Source organism: Capricornis sumatraensis, chromosome 1 (assembly GCF_032405125.1).
Source record: "Capricornis sumatraensis isolate serow.1 chromosome 1, serow.2, whole genome shotgun sequence".
NCBI classification, from domain to species: domain Eukaryota; kingdom Metazoa; phylum Chordata; class Mammalia; order Artiodactyla; family Bovidae; genus Capricornis; species Capricornis sumatraensis.
This window is the reverse complement of record NC_091069.1, coordinates 8,045,564-8,065,968: the sequence shown is the minus strand read 5'-3', so window position 1 is coordinate 8,065,968 and position 20,405 is coordinate 8,045,564. Positions and strand designations below refer to the sequence as shown.

The following is a 20,405-nucleotide window of genomic DNA, read 5'->3' as shown; positions in this document are numbered from 1 at the left end:
AGAGCTCCAGGGAAGGTTCATATCTCTGCCTGTGGGGGGGGGGGCTCTCTGTGGGGAGTCCCATCCTTTCCAGCCCCGCCTACAGTTTCCATGGCAACTACTGTTGCCATGGTATTGCTGGGTGAGGAGAAGGTGAAGAAGAAGGTAGACCCCAGGTCCCCATATCCTCCCCAGCCTCTGTGAGCCGAGATGCCCTATCTCTCTGGGGAGGAGGGGTGGGGGCGGGTCCCAAGTACTAGAGGGTCACCCCTGCAAAGAAGTCAACGAGTAAGGGGTAAAGACAGAGACAGGAAGTCCCTCCCCCGGCAAGTGAACCACCTCCCCCTCTGTGCGGCCTGGTGCACCTCCATTCCAGCACATGTCACACTGCATCACATTATCTGTTTACTTGTCTCTCCCACCACGCTGTGAGCGCCTAGGGGTGGGAACCGTCTGACTCATCACCTCCCATCCCCAGGGCCCAACACAGGGCCTGGCACAGAGCAGCTGCTCCCAAATATGTTCTACACTGAATTTAATTAAATTACATAAAAAGCCAAGTCTGGCTCCTCACATTTAGGGGGCAGCAGAGTCTGATGGGAAAGTTTCCAGGCTCTGGGGTCCGACAGCAGCGGGTTTGATTCCCCGACTCTGCCATTCCTGACTGGGTGACCTTGGATGAGTCATTTCACCTCCCTGAGGCCTTGGTTACCTCATCTGTAAAGTTATATCTTCTCCATATGAGAGCACTTTTTGAGGACTTGGGCGTTCAGCTCCCTGTTATTACTTATTTCTCATTCCATTGGGTTTTCATTGCTGCTCGCGGGCTTCCTCTAGTTGCAGTGATCTGGGGGCTACTCTTCGTACAGTGCACAGGCTTCTCATTGCGGTGGCTTCTCGTTGCGGATCATGGGCTCTAGACACACAGGCTTTGGTAGTTGTGGCGCGCTGGCTTAGTTGCTCCGTGGCATGTGGCATCTTCCCTGGCCAGAGATCAAACCTGTATCTCCTGCATCGATAGACGGCTTCTTATCCACTGTACCACCAGGGAAGTCATCAGTGCCCATTTTTTTAATGTAATTTTCTGGCCATGCCACATGGCATGTGAGCTCTTTGTTCCCTGACAAGGAACTGAACCCGCACTCCTCTTGTAATGGATAAGTGCGAGCCCTGCCCTTCTGAACTTCACAGTCTTGCGCAAATGAAAAACATTTGCCTGGCACCTAGAAATGATGGACAAATGCAGAATTTATCATGCTTCTTCCCCATAAAGTGGCTGACTCCTCCTTATTAGTCTCTGCTCTCCCCAGAGGTGGGGCAGGGTGAGGACAGAGAATGGAAGAGCCCTTCCCAGGGACCCCAGATGAAGCCTTGAACCCAGAAGCCTGGGCCGATTCTGTTGTTCCGGGGACACTCTGCCCTTAACCTGAGGCACAGAAAGCTTTGTGAGTTCAGGTCAGGCTCTGGGCTCGGGGTAGGGCATCCAGGTTTCTGTTCTGGCTCTGTCCCAGCCCTATAGTATCTTGAGTATATCCTTTCCCCTCCCTGGGCCTTCATGTGCCTCACCATGAAGGAGATCTCTGTGGCCCCTCAGCTCCCCTCTTTCCTGAATCCTGGCAGTCCCGTGTTTCCAATCCCAGTAGCCTGATCCCTGAAGAGGCCTCCACCATCACCCTTGTGCTGGCTTGGGTGGGGCTGTAGGTGGACGGGTGGAGTGATGAAAAGAGCTGACAGGACAGAGAGAAGTGGCACCCTGAAGAGTTAGCCAAAAGGACTGCTGAGGCTGAAATTGACATAGCAGATGTCTGAGAAATAGACATCAGGTCTACAGGCAGGAAGTGACTTTGGGACCCCCTCAGTCCAGTCATTTAAAGGGAGCTGGGTCTGCTGGGAGATGATGGGCAGAAAGCCTTCACCAGAGGGTCAAACAGATCTACTACAGGGTCTGGTAGATACGTGCTGGGCAACATGAATATCTCTGAGCCTCAGTTTCTTCATCTGTAAAATGGGGATAATAATACTGTCTTCCTAGTGAGGCTATTGTCTAGAGTCCATGAAATATTGCCCACAAAGAGCCTGGCATGCGGTAGGCACTTAAGAAGCATGAGTCCTTTTCCTTGTTTCCTCCTTCCCCTCATCCCCCTCATCCTCAACCCCAGCCAGATGGGGCTAGGAAAAGGGGAAGTGAGATGCTGCCTTTCCGTACAGCGGAAAGGAGGGGACGAAGTGCACCTCCGTTTCCTTGGCACCCACTCTGTGGCCACCAGACATTTGGGCATTGGGGTGGGGCATCTCATGCCTCAGTTTCTCCTGAGTTGAATGGCAGTGACTGAGTTGGGGCAGGGACTTCCTGTTGGCTCAGAACCAACACAGGGCAGACTGTGAGAGAGGTCTGAGGGTCAGTTCAGACTCACAAATTCTGTGACCCAGAGGACTTGAGGGTGGTCTTTTCCACCTTTCTCAGCTGCCCTCTCCCCTTCATGAATCCCTTGGGCTGAGGTGTGATGAGGCACTTCTGGGGAGCTTTTGAGGCCCCTGGTGGCAGGACAGGCGTCCCTGGGACACAGGGAGCCTCCTCAGATCTTGACTCTGCTATCACCCCCAATTCACTGCAGGGACTTCTTGCCCCGAGGATCTGGCATTGTCACGCGACGCCCCCTGGTCCTGCAGCTGGTCAATGCTACTACAGGTATGGGCTTCCCCTCTTTGGACCTCATTCCTCATCTGAACAGCGGGGATAAAAATGCATAACGGAGAGGAGGCCTTGTTGTCGGGGGAGGAAGAAGACAGTGTTGTGTGTGTGTGTGTGTGTGTGTGTGTGTGTGTGAGAGAGAGAGAGAGAGAGAGAGAGAGGGATCTTTTCCCAGTGGGAGATGAAACTCAGGTAAGCTTTGGTTATGATGCTTTCTACCCCGCGCCCGGCTCCTTCTGGGGCAGAATATGCCGAGTTTCTGCACTGCAAGGGGAAGAAATTCACTGACTTCGAAGAGGTGCGCCTGGAGATTGAGGCTGAGACCGACCGGGTGACCGGTACTAACAAGGGCATCTCTCCAGTGCCCATCAACCTCCGCGTCTACTCGCCGCACGGTGAGATCTGGCCCTGGTCCCGCCCCCGGCCTCTCAGCTTCCTCGCCGAGCCCCGCCCCTTGGGAAACCGTCTTCTTGGCCCCGCCCCTTAGCTTTTGCCTCACGGGCTTCACTCCTCTTCAGCGCGTCATATTCTGGGCCCCCAACCGAGCCGTGGCCACGCCTCTAACGGGCCTCCGTTTTAGCCCTCCGGGTTTCCCTAACCCCACCCACCTACGGCCACGCCCCCAACCAAGTCCTCTCTAAGTCCGGCCCTGTTCCTTAGTCCGCCCGCCCACGGCCACGCCCCTCGCCTTGAGCCCGCCCTCTCGCCGCCCTGTCCAGTGCTGAACCTGACCCTAGTGGACTTGCCTGGAATGACCAAGGTCCCGGTGGGGGACCAACCTCCCGACATCGAGTTCCAGATCCGGGACATGCTTATGCAGTTCGTCACCAAGGAGAACTGCCTCATCTTGGCCGTGTCCCCGGCCAACTCCGACCTGGCCAACTCTGATGCCCTCAAGGTCGCCAAGGAGGTGGACCCCCAGGGTAGGTTCCCACAGGCGGCCGACACGCAGGGCCCCAGGGATCTATTCACAGTGTAAGAGGGAGCCACTGGAGGATCTAAGCGAATAGCAGTGGGATCATATTTACGCCTTTAAAAGTCGTTTGGGCCACCATGGAGAATGAATGGGGGACGGAGCACAGGCTGGGAAATAGCAGGAGTGTGATGGGATCAGGAGTGCCTGGGGTCTCCTGTATGAGGGCAAGTGCAGGTATAGACAACCCTCTCCTGCCACACCTTCCCCCCAGGTCAGCGCACCATTGGGGTCATCACTAAGCTGGACCTGATGGACGAGGGCACAGATGCCCGCGATGTTTTGGAGAATAAGCTGCTCCCGCTGCGCAGAGGTAGGTAGGCCATGGCCCTGACCCACATGACAGCCCTTCCCTTTCACCTCCAGCCCCTCACTCCCTGCAAGGCTGAATGCCCCTTGACCTCCACCGCACCCACAGGCTACATTGGAGTCGTGAACCGAAGCCAGAAGGACATCGATGGTAAGAAAGATATCACAGCTGCCTTGGCTGCTGAACGCAAGTTCTTCCTCTCCCACCCTTCCTACCGCCACTTGGCTGACCGCATGGGCACGCCCTACCTGCAGAAGGTCCTCAACCAGGTAGGGGCTCAGGCCAGGATGAAGTCTGGGAAACCAGCATGAGAACAGTCATTGAAGTGTATTTTGGGAGGGTTGCCCACTGTCCCACAGCGAGGTAGCACCCGAGCTTCGCTGCTCCTTCCCTGTCTGGGGCCAGGAAGGGAACCCTGGCACCCTTCCAGGATGGAGGGTGTCATTGACAAGGGCTCGGGCTTAGGGGCTAGAACTGGAGCGTACTTGGCTGAAGACCTTGGTACCTTCTGAAATGGGGAGAGGCTGATCTGGGGACAGGTGATCCCAGGGGACTTCTTGGATATTTCTCTGCCTGGAATGGGGCTTCCAGAATCACTGAGGTGTGTGTGTGTGTTGACAGTAGGGAGGCAGTGTGACGTGGAGCAAAGCTGGGGTCCCTGGAGGCCATACACCTTGCTTCCAATCTCAGCTTCGCCACTCACCCACCAAGACTTTCCAGCTCTCTGAGCTTCTATTTCTGCATGTGTAAAATGGTGATAAGACCCATTTCTTACAGTCATTGTGCAGTTCAGGGAGATACTGTGTGGGCTGACCTAACCAGAGTGAGTCCCAGAACTTGAGAATTACCTTAAGGGAGGCCTTAAACCTAGAGGGCACAAGGGGGCAGTCTTCCAGTCATCACTGCCCCTGATTTATTTCATCTGGCTCTTGTGGTGTCTAACACTATTGAATTAATCAAAACCAGGTGATTTCCAATAAAAATCTAAATTTCTGGCTTCTATTGAAAATGGCATTATTGATGCATTAGTTCAATTAAAACACCTCTGTGAGCACCTACTATGTGCCAGGCAGCTTTCATTCCAGTGGGCAGGGCAGTGGTGGGCAGGGCAGTGGTGGGCAGGGCAGTGGTGGGCAGGGCTGTGGCTCTGCACCTCACCACGTCCACACGGCCCCCAGACATCCTGGTCCCTGCCTGGTCCTGTGGGCTTTCTGGGTCTCTGTGACCATGGTTTTCATGCTTTCCTCGCCCCTAGCAACTGACAAACCACATCCGGGACACGCTGCCAGGGCTGCGAAACAAACTCCAGAGCCAGCTGCTGTCCATCGAGAAGGAGGTGGAGGAGTACAAAAACTTCCGCCCTGATGACCCAGCGCGCAAGACCAAGGCTCTGCTGCAGTGAGGCCCTCCCCAACCCCTGACTCCCCATCGCGGAGCTGCCCCTCCCACAGCTTCTCAGCACCACCGGGTCTCTCCCTGGGCTTCCTGCACTGGGTTGCTGCTGCCCCCTCAGGTGACACAACTCTCTCCCCAGGATGGTCCAGCAGTTCGCTGTAGACTTTGAGAAGCGCATCGAAGGCTCAGGGGACCAGATCGACACCTATGAACTGTCAGGGGGAGCCCGCATCAACCGGATCTTCCATGAGCGCTTCCCTTTCGAGTTGGTCAAGGTAGGCAGCCCCCCACCCTGGGACAGGAGGGTTCACCTCCCTCCCACCCACTCACCTACCTAGAACTCTCTCACACATGTGTTGGCTGACTTCACTAGAGGCCCTGGTGCCAATCCTGGGAGTGGGGTGGAGCCTGTCCTGACCTCCCAAATACCAACAGAGGCCCTGACCAGCCATCTCTTGGTCTCCTACACAGATGGAGTTTGACGAGAAGGAACTCCGAAGGGAGATCAGCTATGCCATCAAGAATATCCATGGCATTAGGCACGTACGGGGGCCGGGGAGGGAAGCCGAACCCTGGAAGGCAGAAAGGGTCTACCGCAGAGGTAGAGGGAGTGATGGAGTGAGCTCCCCTCGGGAAGCGTGAAGAGCCCTAGTGCCCAGTCTCCTCAACCCCGACTTTCTGGCTCCCAGCTTGGACAGGCTCTGGCAAGGGGCACTGGATAGGAGGCCCGGGCTACCCCAATACCTGCAGCCTGCTGCCTGCCTTTGCCTGGTCCTGGGCACAAGGCTTGGCGGCTAGACTAGCTGTGTACAGCCCAAGGTACACGTGGCAGGGGAAGCACCCTCTGGGCTTGGGTCCCCTGGCCATGCCAAGGTGAGACAGCTCCCATCAGTCGTCTCCAGCACAAAGTTGCCCAAACCAATGGGTAGAGCCCGAGATAGGCTACCAGGTGTTGGTCTGTGAACCTTTTGTGATGGAATGAGGCCTCTCAACCCTCCAGACCCTCCCATGATCCTGTTAGCCCAAAGGTGGCCCCATTCCACCCCATTTCCCTCCTTCCAGCCAACACCAAGAACAGTGGAGCAGGAAGGAAGACTGGGAAATAGACCGGTCCTTAAAATCTTAGCCTCTGCTCCAGGGATCCAGAGCTACACTGGTCCTTCAATAAGAAAATTTAAAACACCCGCTATGTACCTAGGCAGTGAACCAGACCAAAATGTCGCTGCTTTCATGCAGGTTCCATTCCAAGGTTTGGCATGAATTTACAGACTGCATTGGCTAAGGCACAGGAAAAAAAAAAATCTCTCTCCTAGTCTTAAAATAAAATGCTTTCTTCCCAGTAAGGCTCTCAGAGACAACCCAGTTCAGCAGTTTTCAAACCATTTCTAGCCACAGAACCTTTTGTAGGAACAGAATCTGAAGACAAAGCAAGACATATGCACCAACTATAAGCAAACCTTGTCTTATCCTGAAAAGCATCAGTTGAAAGACCTTCATTAGAGTCCCTCCTGCCCATTTTACAGATGGGAACACTGAAGCCCAGAGAGGGGTAGTGGGAGGACCCCGAGGGCAGAGCTCAGGGGGTCGGGATGGGGCCATGGCCTGGTACTCCTGGCAGGAGCTGGCCTGTGACACTGTGCCCTTCTCCTGCTCCGGGCATTCAGAACCGGGCTCTTTACCCCAGACATGGCCTTTGAGACCATTGTGAAAAAGCAGGTGAAGAAGATCCGAGAACCTTGTCTCAAGTGTGTGGACATGGTTATCTCGGAGCTAATCAGCACCGTTAGACAGTGCACCAAGAAGGTAACTGGCACCCGGCCAGCCCCTCCCACCTCTGCCCCGCCCTGCTCTGCTGCCAGGCGCTCCTTCCCCACCCCACCCCATTGCCCCCTAGTAGCATGTACAGACCTCAGCGGGGCGGGGGAGGCAGGCCACCGCAGTCCAGGAGAGCGGGACTCTCTGAGGGGGCCTCAACCAGCCCCAGCCCCCAGGCTGGGGGGACCAAGGGATTAGACATTGGAAAGACAGGTATGGTAGTGGTTATTTGCTCCAAGAGCCCACCAAGAGCTCCCCCAGCTCAGGGAGAAGAAGGGACTCAGTCCCCTTCCTGTTCCCAGAGGTGGGGTTATCTTTGGGATCTCCAGGGAGGGGTTTCAGGGAAGTCTTGGCCCTGGAGACAGAAGAGGTACAGGACCTTCTTGGGTGCCACCCTAGGGGCCTGGACGGCCAGAGGGATCCAGAGGACCCAGGTCAAGCAGGTACCCCAACTCCCCACCGTCCTTCATCTTCCCCATCTCACCCCCACCCTCACTCAGGACCCTCACTCAGGACCTTCCCTGTCCCTTCCATCCACATCCAGCCTTCCAGGGACAGAATCCTCCTCCATCTGCCTCACAGAACCACTCAAGGAGGGCAGAGCAGGGCAGGGATGATGGTACCCATTTCACAGCAGGAAAACTGAGGCTCAGGAGATCAAGTGACTTGCCCAAGGTCATGTGAGCTCGGAGGTGGCAGAGCTGTAACTCCGAGCCAAGGCTTTGGACTCCACCCCCCAGCCCCCCTTCCTCTCCCCTCCCCATAGCTGTCCTGGCCCCTCTCTATCACCATCTTCACTCTTTTCTGTCTTTCCTCTTCTCTCTCTCTTTCCAAACTGAGCTCCTCCAGACTCCATTGGAGGAGAGGCACAGGATGCCCCTTGAGGAGAAAGGGAAGAGCCGGAGTAGAGCAGGAAATAGAGAATGGAGACCAGGCAGCTACACAGCAACTCTGGGAGGCGTAAATGGCGCCCCCTGGAGTTGTGCAGTGCACCCCTGGGCAGCGGGCTGCCACGACCTTGGCAAATAGGGAATGGTGCTGGGCTTTGGAGGTGGGATGAAGCAAATACAAGAGGTTCTGGGAAACCTAGCATTGAACAGAATGGAGGTGAGTGGAGTCCGGGCCTGGGTCAGCTCCTCAGCAGGACCCCAGGCTGTGACAAAGATGGTGCTGGAACAGAGAGAGGGGGCAGGATTTAGGGTAGCTGAAGAGTCGTGGAGCCAAGCCCTGGGAAAGAATATGAACTCAGTAAGGGCCCTTGGATGGGGCTGAGGCTTGGTCCCTCAGACCCCTCCCATGCCCTCAGAGCCCTGTGGGGGGCGGCGCTTGGCAACACCCGGGAGGTGCCAGTCTGGGTGGTAACAGGAGGGCCAGGCCCAACGCTCACATTGTCTTCTCTCCTCTCTTTCTCTGTGTCGGTGTCTCTCTCTCTCTCTTCCCTCGTGCCCCTGCCATCCTACACCCTGCACCCTGGCTCCGCTTGGCCTTCACTCCCCTCCTCCTCCTCTCCTGCCCACCCCTGGCTGCACCCCGTCCTGTTCCCCCTCCTCCCGGGTGCAGGACGGGCCTCTTCACACCTGACCTCGCTTTTGAAGCCACAGTGAAAAAGCAGGTGCAGAAGCTTAAAGAGCCCAGTATCAAGTGTGTGGATATGGTAGTCAGTGAGCTCACGGCCACCATCAGAAAGTGTAGCGAAAAGGTATGATGGCCGCCTGGGAGGGGCTGGGCCTGGCCATGGCTTCCTCACGGCCAGGGCCTCCTGTGGTGGGCCGCAACCAGCTGCTGAGCAAGCCTGGCAACCTCTCAGCCACTCAGGTGGACCCAGGCCAGCCTAGGTGGCTCCTGGCTCTGAGGTCCGGTGCCAGCTTCTAACCCTGGGTCTACAGTCCTCATAATTCCTTCAGGTCCCCACCTCTGCCTAGCAGACTGCTTTCACCCAAGCACCCTCAGTGGTCCCTTTGACAACAATGATGATGAGCTGGATGCTGTTTATTGAGCACCTACTGTGTGCTAAGCACTAGGCTAAGTGCCTGCCCTTGTTATCTGACTTCATCCTTCGAACAATCCTAAGCAGTGGATAGTCTTATCCCCATTTTACAGATGACAAAACTGAGTCTCAGAAAAGAACAGCAGAATGGGATTCAGATTTGTGGAGACCAGGGGAAGAGGTCTTGGATCAGGGCCTCCTGGGCCAGGGAAGCCATCCCAGTCCCTCAACACGAATTTGCCTAAAAGCATATTGGATTACTCCCTTCATTGCAATCCATACACGTTTGCCAGGGTCAGCCTCTTTTGAGTAGTCTCTGACCTTTCAGATGCCTTTTTCCTATTTGTCTACTTCGGGGCATTTGGGGGATTTTTCACCAGATCATCTAAAGCAGTCCTTCCCAGAGGCCTGCATGAGTCCAGCCTCGCTTGTGTTTGAGAAAGCTCTTATGCTGGGAGGTGGGGGAGTTTCTGCCTTAACTTCATGTCTCAAGTAAGGTATCACGGTTTTTGTGGCTCATACACAATTAGTCCTGTGCACCCCTTTCACAATCCTATCTCACTTTTTCTCACTTTTGTGCCAGATGGGAATGGATTAAGCAAATTAGCGTCCAGTGCCTGATCCAGGTGGAATCAAATCTGAGCTGGATTCTCTATTGTAGAGTATATATCATGACATCTAAATCATGGTCCCACAACATCATGACTACTAAGCAATATGATCTTAACTTTTGTTAAACTAAAAAATACTGAGTTTTTTTTTGGCTTGCACCATGCATGTGAGATCTTAGTTCCCCAAACAGGGATCAAACCGAAGCCCCCTGCCGTGGAGGCATGGAGTCTTAACCATTAGACCACCAGGGAAGTCCCGTGCATTTATTTTAAGCTGCCTCAAATCTCTTTACAAAAGAAGACAATATATATATTTCTTTTAATTTTGGTTTTTCCTAGTGAAAGTGATACATTCTCAAATAGAGAAAATTTGGAAAGCCCCTAAGAATTAAAAGGAGGCAACAACCCCCCCTTTCAAGAGAACCACACTGAGACTTTCATACATTTTCTGTCAATACACTCCTCTTTTATTTATTTAGATTTAACTAGTTTATGCGTTTTTTCAACTTTTTAACTTTATATTGGAGTATAGCCAATTAACAGTGTTGCAATAGTTTCAGGTACACAGCACAGCAACTCAGCTGTACATATACAAACTACATATATAAACTCCCCTCTCATCCAGGCTGCCACAAACATTCTCCTTTAAAAAAAAAATGGAATTAGCAGTGTTGATTTCATTCTGATCATACATGACTGCTACCAAAATATCCAAACTGCACAGAGAATGCAAAAGTCCCTATAACCGCACAACCCTAGAGATAACGGCTGGCAGCACTCCTTCCTTAACTAATTACAAATATTCACCAGTTTTAACCAAAGAGAGATCACACTGACCACACTGATCCATGGACTCTTCTTTTTTACTGAATAGTATGAACTGAAATCCTTGCAGTAGCTACGTAAAGACTATGCCCTTGAACAGCTGCACTGTATTCCACTGTAGACATATGACATGATTTGCATATTCAATATCCTATTGACGGACACTTAGGTTGTCTCAATTTTTTGTTTTTCATTTTACAAACAGTTCCGCAGTGAATAGCTTTATAAATGTATTTGCATATTTATCCTGTTGTTTCTTTAGAGCAAATTTCTAGTCTAGAACTGGCTAGTCAATGAATGTAAGCATTCACACTTTTGGTAACTTCTGCAAGATTTGCCCTCCAAAAAGTTTTAACCAAGTTATTCTTCCAAACTATTTTTTCTATACATAGATTTATGTACATTATTAGATATTCACACTGTGAATATATTAGTGTCCTGCTTTTTCTCCCAACATTTTGGTGGGTGTTATTGCAAAGTCAATGTGAGCATTTTTAATGATTGCATAATATTCTATTGAATAGATTTATTTCTGTCATGGTTTATTTAACCATTTTCCTATTGATGAACACTGAATTGTTTCCTGTTTTTCAATATTATAAATACCCTGGCAATGAATATCTTTGTGTATAAATAATTTTAATTTTCTTTTTCTAGGATTATTTCCTTAGGACAGATTCCTTGAAGACTGATTACTAGATATAAAAATTGTGAAACACTGCTGAATTGCATTCCAAAAAAGCAGTAATTAGGGTAAATGGTAATATGTTGGAAACAACCCAGATGTCCATCAAGAGGATATTGATTATAGTATTATACAATGAAAGACTAGTTGTTAAACAGGCAAGGGATATTTATTTCCATTCATATGTCCTTCCACAATGTACTGTGGAGGGAAAAGCAGGTTTCAGAAAATAATCTATAGAATTTAGGGAGAAAGTAATATATATAAATGATAAATATACAAAAAGTAAACTACAATATAATAACCTACATAAATTATAAAGTTCTAATGGCATAGTTATTAACCATTATTTTGAGAAAGTAAAGAACATAGGAATTTTTCTGTTTCTACTTCACAAACTTCAGTCATTTTCAGATTTCTTATAATGAGTTGGTAAGTTTTTGTAAGCAGACAACTGATCAACAAAGACTTTAGAGAGGAAAGCTTATAAATTATTTATTTTAAAAAATGCCCTTTGATTGATTTAATGCATAGTAGTTTTTTGGTTTACATAGCGAAATTCACCCATCTTCCTCTTTTTTTTTTCCTCCCTAAGTCTTCCAAATTTAGCAACCCCCTTCTGCTAATTACCCCTAGCCCTGCTGGGCTTAGAGTTTTCATCTCTGGATGAAATCTGGAGTTTACTGTCCAGCACAGGGTGTGCTGCTCAATCCTCTCAACAATGCCAAGAGGGAAGGGGCTATTATTACCCCATTTTACACATGGAAAAACTGAGACTCGGAGGGGTCCAATCACTTTTCCAAGGACAGTCAGCAGGGCAGGGGGCTGGCTTTGAACCCAGAGCGATGTGGCCTGCGTTCCTGACTCCTAAACAGTGGGCTCCAGGCTGACTGCCCCACTTAGCCAAGAACTGAGAGAGAAAAGATCCATTTTAAAAACTGGCTGAAAGTCCTGGAAATGCTCAGAGGCAGCCAGAATGGAAAAAGATGCTCAAAGGGAACAGAACTGCTCAAAGGGGCTGAGGCTGCCCTGTCGCTTGTGACACGTGGAAAACTTGACAACTGTAGCATCCAGGAGGTTAGTGGGAGAACTGGTCATGCTCTTTGGCAGATTGCTCCCTCCTCCTCCCTCCCTGCCCCTACCCCAACCCTACCCTGGGAGGAAGCACTTGGGACCATCTCAGAGGAGGCTTTTCTGGTAGCCGTGACTCAGTCTTGGAAAGGAATGACAGCGCATCCTTGAGCTTTGTGGGGCAGCAGGGTCCGCGGGACCCCTCCAGCCAGCATTTGTTTTTAAGCCCCTGGTCTCAGGCTGCCTCTCTCCCAGGTCCCCTGAGCTTGGCCACATGAGCCACACCCTTGGCAGAGTCATGGGATGGTTGGGGGGATGTGGCATCTCTCAAGGCTGCTTCTCCTGGGCTGACATCCAGGATGCTGCTTTCTTCCCCACCCTCCTGCCTCTCCTGAAGACCTCACCCCATCTCCTTGGCCTCCTTCTTGCCCTCAGAATCCCTATTTGTGACCCAGGCACACTAACCTTCAACTCTCTTCCCACATAGGCGGATCTGCCTGAGAGACCTGAGCCAGGCATAGGAAGAGGGACAAGGTGTGGGTCTAGTTTTGCCCGGCCTGAGCCCCGCCCGGCAGAGGAGCAGGTCCCTGGGAGTAGACTCCCGTCCTCAGCAGCGCAGCGAGTCCCCCTTTCTGAGGAGTTTCTGGTTCATGAGCCACAGGGCAAAGAAGCCCATGTCTGCTCACCCTGGCAAGAAGGGCAGAGATATCCATCCTTCATTCATTCACTCATTCCTTCAACATTGCCCTCTTTGAGCACCGTGGTATGCCCAGCCTCTGCCTTCAGGGCAATTACAGTCCAGTTTGGTGAGGGAAGAGGGTGTGTGTTGCAGGGGGTGGGGGAGGGGACATAGAGGTTATCATGGCGGACTTTCTGGAAGAGGTGACATTCAACAGAATCTTGAAGGGGGAGTCCATCTGGGTTTTGTCCAGAGCCTGACTGAGCTGGGGACAGAGTTCATAGGCCAAGGATTTGGAACAACTTCCCTTTTGGCCTCAGTTGATTAAAAATTAGGAGCGGGAGAAGGGTGCTGCTGAACTTCTACCCCAAAGGAGTGGGGCAGACACAGGCAGGCTGGCCAGTCAGCTCAGAGCCAGGCAAATGTGTCTGGGGGGTGGTAGTGCCAGGCCAAGGCATGCAAAGGGAAGCAGAGTCAGTTGGATTCTACCATGAAGGCCTGGGGCCCAACCAGGCCCCCCGCAGGGTACTGCTCATGCTGCTGGCCCCCCCAACTCCGCATGCCACCCTACCCCCCATGCATGCCTGTGCCTCCTGCATGGCCCTTGTGTGACTGTTGGTTTTCCCCTACCTCCCCTTTCCCAGCTCTTACAAGGAGCATTGCCTGTCCCCAGCCTGACTCAGGAGGCCAGCTGGCACCTTGGGCCCTGCCCTCCCCAGATTCTCCCCGGATAGTAATCTGCAGGCTGTTACCTGCCTGGTTCCCCACCTGAGTGTGCCTGCAAGCCTTTGCGAAGGCAAAGCGTAGCCCTGAGGATGAGTGAACGTTTGGGGAGCTAACTGTGCCCCCAAACAAAGGCCTCAATCGAATAGGTCTACTTCCAAGATGGCTGCCAGCAAGATGGCTGCCGAGGAGCAGGCTGATTCCCAAGGCACTTGTGCGCATGGGAACTACCAGCCCCATGAAGTTGCCGAGGTAGGCTAGTAAAGAGGGCCCAGACCCGGGAAGACGCTTGAATTGCCATTTGGATCCCATGACTGAGGGAAAGGGGTGGCCGTGGCTTGGTGCCATCAGCTTCCTGGGCCCCCAAGTCTTGGGCTTTCGGTGTGTCCCTCCCACCCCACCCCGGATTCTGGTGGGCTTTGGGTGCCCCCTGCCCATGCCCGCTGTGTACCTGGCTCTCTCCCCTGCCACCCTTTCTCAGCTCCAGCAGTACCCCCGGCTGCGGGAGGAGATGGAGCGCATTGTGACCACCCACATCCGGGAGCGCGAGGGTCGCACCAAGGAGCAGGTGAGCCCACTTGGCACTGCCCACTCTTCCCTGGCCTTGAACTCCTGCCCCTGGGCTCACCTCCTTCTTCCCAGTTAGTCTCTTATGCCTCAGTCTCTCTTACACTTTCTCTCCCCATATTAACTTTATGCTTCTCTCTTACTCTGTTTTATTGTGAGAAAAAAATACACATAACATAAATTTCACTGTTTCACCCACTTCAAATTGTGCAGTTCTATGGTATTAAGGACATTCAGATTGCAACCATCACCACCATCCATCTCCAGAACTTTGTCATCTTCCTAAAATGAAACTCTGCCCGCCTCCACCTTAAGCAGTCCCTGGCAGTCCAGTGGTGTAGACTCTGCGCTCCCAATGCAGGGGGCTCAGATTTGATTCCCAGTTGGGAAACCAAGATCCTGTGTGCTGCATGGCGCAGTTAAAAAAAAAAAAAAAAACACAAAACACAATGACTCCCATCCCACCCTCTTCCCAGCCCCTGGCAACCACCATTCTCCTTTCTGTTTCTATGAATTTGACAAGTCTCGGTGCCTCATATAAATGGAAGCAAACAACAACTGTCATTGTGTGTCTGGCTTGCTTCACTTAGCGTAATGTTCTCCATCCATGTTGTAGCATGTGTCAGAATAACTCTCCTTTTTAAGGCTGAATCATATTCCATTGTTTGGGTAGACCACATTTTGCTTATCCATTTGAGTTGGGGTTTTTTTCCCCCACCTTTGGGCTATTGTGAATAATGCTGCTATGAACATGGGTGCACAAATATCTCTTTGAGACCTTGCTTTCAGTTCTTTGGAGTGTATTCCCAGAAATGGAATCGCTGGATCATATGGTAATTTTATGTTTAATTTTTTGAGGATCTGCCATAGAGTTTTCTACAGAAGCTGTTCCATTTTACAGTCCTACCATCTGCTTCTCAACTTTCTATACTCTGATCATCCCTCTTTGGGCCTCTCTCTCTATTTCCTGTTTCTCTGGGTCACCATACACCCCCTCATAGGAACCCTCCCTTCCTTTTATGTAGTCATCTATCAAATATTCATTCATTCCATAAGAGGCATGTCCACTGAGTGCTCCTCTGGGTTGAGAGGCACAGAAGTAAGCAGGCCCCCTTACAGCTCTCACAGAGCTCACAGGTGAGTCCTTTTTCCTTGTCCATCTCCCTGTCATCCTTCCATCTGTACCCACTTCTGGCTCCCAGTCCCCAGCCTCATCCTTATACACTCCTTCTCCACAACGGTGCTGTCCTCAGTCACTCACTTTTTTCAGTTTCAATTTTGGCTGTGCTGGATCTGCGTCTGGCACGCACGGGCTTCCCTCATTGAGCATGAGCTTTATGGCGCGTGGGCACAGTAGTTAAGACACACAGGCTTTAGTTGCCCCACAGCATGCGGGATCTTAGTTCCCTGACCAGGGATCAAACCTGCATCCCCTGCATTGGAAGGTAGATTCTTAACCACTAGACCATTGGGGAAGTCCCAAGTATATGCATTTTAATGTTGTCATATATTGCCAAACTGCCCTCCAAGAAGGTGATACATGTTTATACTTCCATCTATGGTATGTCTTTCTACAATTGTGCCCACATTGGTCCCAATATTTATTATTAATTTGAGAGGTCAAAAAGGGTCCCATTTTAACTTACAATTTTTTGTGAACAGGAGGGAGCATTTTTTTTACATATCCTTATTGGTTATCTGCATTTCTTCTATGGATTACCCATTCAGGTTCTTTGACTATTTTGGTTTGTGTTTCTTGTCTTCTATTTATTGATTTCTAGGAACTCTTTATTTATTATGGATACTATTATGGATATCTTTGTTTATTATGGTTTATAGATTTATTTCTTATGGATTCTATATATGCTGCAAGTATGCTTCTCCCAGCTGTTCATGCATTTTAAAACTCATGGTATCTTTTCCATTTGCCTGCTGACCTGTGTATCCTTGAAGGTCATGCTCCTCATCGATATTGAGCTGGCTTACATGAATACGAACCATGAGGACTTCATAGGCTTTGCCAAGTGAGTGCTCCTTGGTCAGAGAAGGTGACAGTTTGTGTGACTCTGTGTGTGTGTGTGTGTGTGTGTGTGTGTGTGTAGGGCCCAGGCCTGCTGAGGCAAGCCTCTGGGTCTGGTGCCCGCTGAACAGTAGCAATGAAGCTGGACCTCTGGAGAGAGGTTCTGGGACTCTTCCTTCTCTCCTCATTAGTGCTCAGCAGAGAAGCAACCAGATGAACAAGAAGAAGGCTTCAGGGAACCAGGTGAGTGAACTCCAGTGCCCCAGCCGGAGGGATGGAGGGTGCCGGATGGACGCCAAGCTCTGAGAGCCCCCTCCCCCGAGGGGAAGGGTCCCACAGGGGCCAGGGAGCCTGTCAGATGCCAGCCACAAGCCTCCCACTCTGCCTCAGTAACCCTCTCTCCTCTCTCCCGATGCTTCTCGTGGTTGCTATGGTTACCTCTTTGCAGGATGAGATTCTGGTGAGTACCAGGACTGGGGCTCTTGGTTTGTATAGTGAGGGGGAGGAGGGGACCCATTTCTAGTGGGGATGCTCAGGGGTCAAGAGGACACCTTTTGGTTTGAGCTGCTTGCACACAGCAACACATGGGTGTCCACACAGGCACTCAGGCCAGAGGCAAGGCTTAGCCACACACAGAGTCCTACCAATCTGTCCTTTGGTGTGCATGAGCTAAGCATCTCCTTCATCCAGAGGGAGACCACATGGGCTGGAGTGGGCCAGAATGTTTGGCAGAGACCTGGCATTGCGTAGGAGCTCTTTAATATCTGTGAGATGGATGGATGAGAGAGAATGTTTATAACCTGGCATCCCTACCAGAGAGTTGAGGAAAGAGATGAATGAAATGTCAAGAAACCGGGGTCTCCTCACCTGCTCTGTCCTTCAGATCTCTGCTGAAACATCACTTCTAAGCCCCAGTTGTACCCCGAGCCTTAGAGTCTGAGCTTTTCCAGAGGCCATAGTGTCTGTGATCGGCTAGATGCTTGTGTACTTACTGACATCATATCATTTCCCTCTTGAGCCCTCTAAGGGGAAGAGCTGGGTCTGTCTTGTTCACCAGTAAATCCTTAGCCCCCAGTGCAGTGCCTGGCACCCAGTAGATGCTCATTAGAAGGAAGGAGTTCATGAATGCAATATCCCAGGGCAGTTCGATTCAGCAGACAGTCACTGGGGCCTACACTGTGCTGGCCCCTGGACAGGAGCCAAACTCGAGTCCTGCCCCTTGTAGGCTGGGCTTGCAGTCAGGCCCCACGGGGAACAGGAGGTTCCCGGTGCCCAGGGTCTAGAAAGGGGTTTTGGATGAGCAGGGAGGAGGGCAGAGCTGTGGTGGCTGAGGGAGCACAAAGGCTGGGAGTCAAGGGACGAGCAGGGCAGAGAGGTCTGCAGGTCAGATGCTGGAGATGGAGGGTCAAGTTACGGTATTTGGACTCAATTTCAAAGACAGTGACAAGACGCCGAGGGGGTCCTCTCCAGACGGGGACGGGGTGGGAGAGGACTCATGGAGGCGCCTGGCTCTTTGTCCCTGTTAACCGCTAGGGCAGCTATTAGCTGTGATCTGCTGTGTGACTTGGGTTCTCCACAGGCTTCTCAGGGAAGCCAGAGAGGGTACAGGAGGACTGGGGGCAGGGCAGGCTTTGAGAGCCTCAGAAGCAGGCTTGACCCCAGAGGGCTTTCCTGCTAGCCTCAGTCTCCTCTGTCTTCTCTGGGTGCTCAGGGGAGAAGCCAGGGAGGCCAGGGTTTGGGGGAGGGAGTGGAAGCAGCTCCCTCATCCCCTCAGTCTGGCCCGCCACCAGGGTCTAGTCGATGGCCCTGCCCTTGGACCAGAATCCACAGGCCCAGATCTGTGTTGATGGCTCAGGATGGTCCCAGGGCCAGCTGTTTCCTGCTGTGAAAAGAGACCTTTGCCCGTGACTCTGGGTTTCCCCGGGGAAGAGGAGTCTAGGCAATTTGTGCTCAGCAACCCCCCACCCCCGCCTCCCACTCTACCACCACCACCCCCTATCTGGGACCTGGAGACAAAAACTCTTAGAATCCCACTGTGGCAGCCTTCGTGTATTCATGCCACAGATATTTATTGATCACTTACTTACTGTCTGCAGAGCACACTGCCAAGTACTAGGATACACCAGTAGGGGAGAGAGTTCACAGTTTAGCAAGGCAGACTGACATGAACTAATAATAATCACACACACACACAGATTCAAAATCCCAGTCATCATCATAGAAGAAAACTTCAGGGAATGATGAAAGATTATAATATGGGTTCTGATTATCCTGGGAGCCAGGGAGAGCCTGTCTGAGAATGTGACTTCTGAGCCTGTATCCAGAGGATGGAGTCGGATTTGCCAGGCAAACAGAAGGAAGTGTTTTCTAGGCAGAGTCAACATCAGCATGTGCAAAGTCCCTGAGACAAGTCTTTGAATAAGCTGACTCTTAAGCTGAGAAGATATACTTTGGCTCATGTTGCCCAGTCAGCCACCTAAACTCAGCTTGCACAATTTTTAGTGCTGGGAGCTCATCCCCTACCAAGGCCACCAGTTGCCTACTCAGATGGCTCTGACTGTCAGAGGCTCTTTATCCTGAACTGACCTCTGTCTTCCACTCTGTTCACTTGTGGTTCAAACCAGGGCAGATCTGGCCCCTACCGTTCCTGACCAGCCAGGCCTCCAAAAGCTGAGGGAGGGGTGGCCTTTTGAGTGTCTCTCTCTGCCTACCCCATCTTCCATGGGGAATCCTGGCCTCTGTCCAGTGACTTCCTGTCCCCCCCACCACACAACCTTCCAGGTCATCCGGAAGGGCTGGCTAACCATCAACAACATTGGCATCATGAAGGGAGGCTCCAAGGAGTATTGGTTTGTGCTGACTGCCGAGAATCTGTCCTGGTACAAGGATGACGAGGTAAGTAAAGGGACACTTGTCATCAAGGGATTTGTCTGGTGGCCAGAGTCAGGTTTAGATCCTGCCACAGGCTTGGAGTGGACTGGACCACCAAATAGGAGTATTTGATATCTGTTTCATTGATTGATTGACTTATTTTTGGCTGGATCCAGTACTTAGTTGCAGTGCACCGACTTAATTGCCCCAGGGCATGTGGAATCTTAGTTCCCCGACCAGGGATCAAACCCATGTACCCTGCCTTGGAAGGCGGATTCTTAACCACTGGACCACCAGGGAAGTCTCCCAACAGGGGTATTTAAAAATCCCATCAAAGAGCTTTGAGTGAAGGTGGGAAGTAAGGACCATAAGCAGGCAATTCTGGGGGCTCATCCAGGCAGGATGGGGAAGATGGCTTGGCCGGACGGGGGAGCTTGGGGGCTGAGCACCCTGGAGAGGGTGGGCAGGGGTGCTGAGCGTCCTTCTCTGACCCCACCAGGCCCACAGCCTTCCTGTTTTCTTGCTCCAGGGCGTGCCTGCTCCTCTGTGGCCCCCACAGGCCCATGACACACACAGTCCAGCTGCCAGACACAGTGTTAACCCCTGCGCCCCAGTCCCCCAGGCCCCGCAGTCCAAGCGAGATGCCCAGGGTGCCTCCAGCCGGAGGGTCCAAGACCAATGGGCCCCACAGAGGTGCCACACCGAGCCTCTCCCTGCCCGCCAGGCATAGACCCCCCTGCCACTTCCCTCCCCTGCTGTTGGTCTCCTTTAAGAACCAGTCTATTTGGCTTCCACATCTGGATTCCAGAGGTGACCAAAGAAAAGAGGGAAGGCTGGGACGGAGTGGGGAAGGGGTGGGGGTGGCTTGTGGTAATGAACTCCAGCTGGCCACGGGGTGGGGGAGGGGACCCTCTTCCTCCCAAGGGCGCTGTTGAAGGACAGCGGGGAGCAGAGCTTGGGGTGGTGGCCTGTGAGTTTGGTCTCCAAGCCCCCCTCGGTGATCCCTGCCCCGTTCTGAGTTGCCTGAGGCAGGGCCCCCTCCCCACTTTGGGCAGGCCCCTCTGTCGTCACTGGCAGGGGCGCCAAGCCATCTGGACCTCATTACCCCAACCCTGGCCTCTCCCAGAGCCCGGGGCCCCTTGAAGGGATGGAGCATGAGGTGGCGGGGCACGCGGGGGGTGGGGGTCGCTTCCTGCTCTGCC

General features: G+C 52.2%; 1 protein-coding gene across 13 annotated transcripts in view; it reads left to right on the top strand.

Annotated features, from left to right (window-relative positions):
* Nucleotides 1-20,405, top strand: part of DNM1 (dynamin 1) — a 43,329-nt gene that overhangs the window by 11,574 nt on the left and 11,350 nt on the right. For 5 of the 13 annotated variants that reach the window (XM_068970121.1, XM_068970098.1, XM_068970059.1 and 2 more), the window contains exons 2-15: nt 2,595-2,668; nt 2,917-3,066; nt 3,391-3,594; nt 3,859-3,957; nt 4,063-4,223; nt 5,210-5,352; nt 5,489-5,624; nt 5,821-5,888; nt 7,014-7,152; nt 14,227-14,313; nt 16,266-16,336; nt 16,524-16,575; nt 16,781-16,792; nt 19,114-19,227. In XM_068970121.1, coding sequence (XP_068826222.1) covers nt 2,595-2,668; nt 2,917-3,066; nt 3,391-3,594; nt 3,859-3,957; nt 4,063-4,223; nt 5,210-5,352; nt 5,489-5,624; nt 5,821-5,888; nt 7,014-7,152; nt 14,227-14,313; nt 16,266-16,336; nt 16,524-16,575; nt 16,781-16,792; nt 19,114-19,227 — 1,510 coding nt within the window. Of the gene's footprint in view, nt 1-2,594; nt 2,669-2,916; nt 3,067-3,390; nt 3,595-3,858; nt 3,958-4,062; nt 4,224-5,209; nt 5,353-5,488; nt 5,625-5,820; nt 5,889-7,013; nt 7,153-8,724; nt 8,864-14,226; nt 14,314-16,265; nt 16,337-16,523; nt 16,576-16,780; nt 16,793-19,113; nt 19,228-20,405 lie in introns of all 13 variants that reach the window. The other 8 variants (XM_068970069.1, XM_068970034.1, XM_068970027.1 and 5 more) reach the window with 3 other exon arrangements.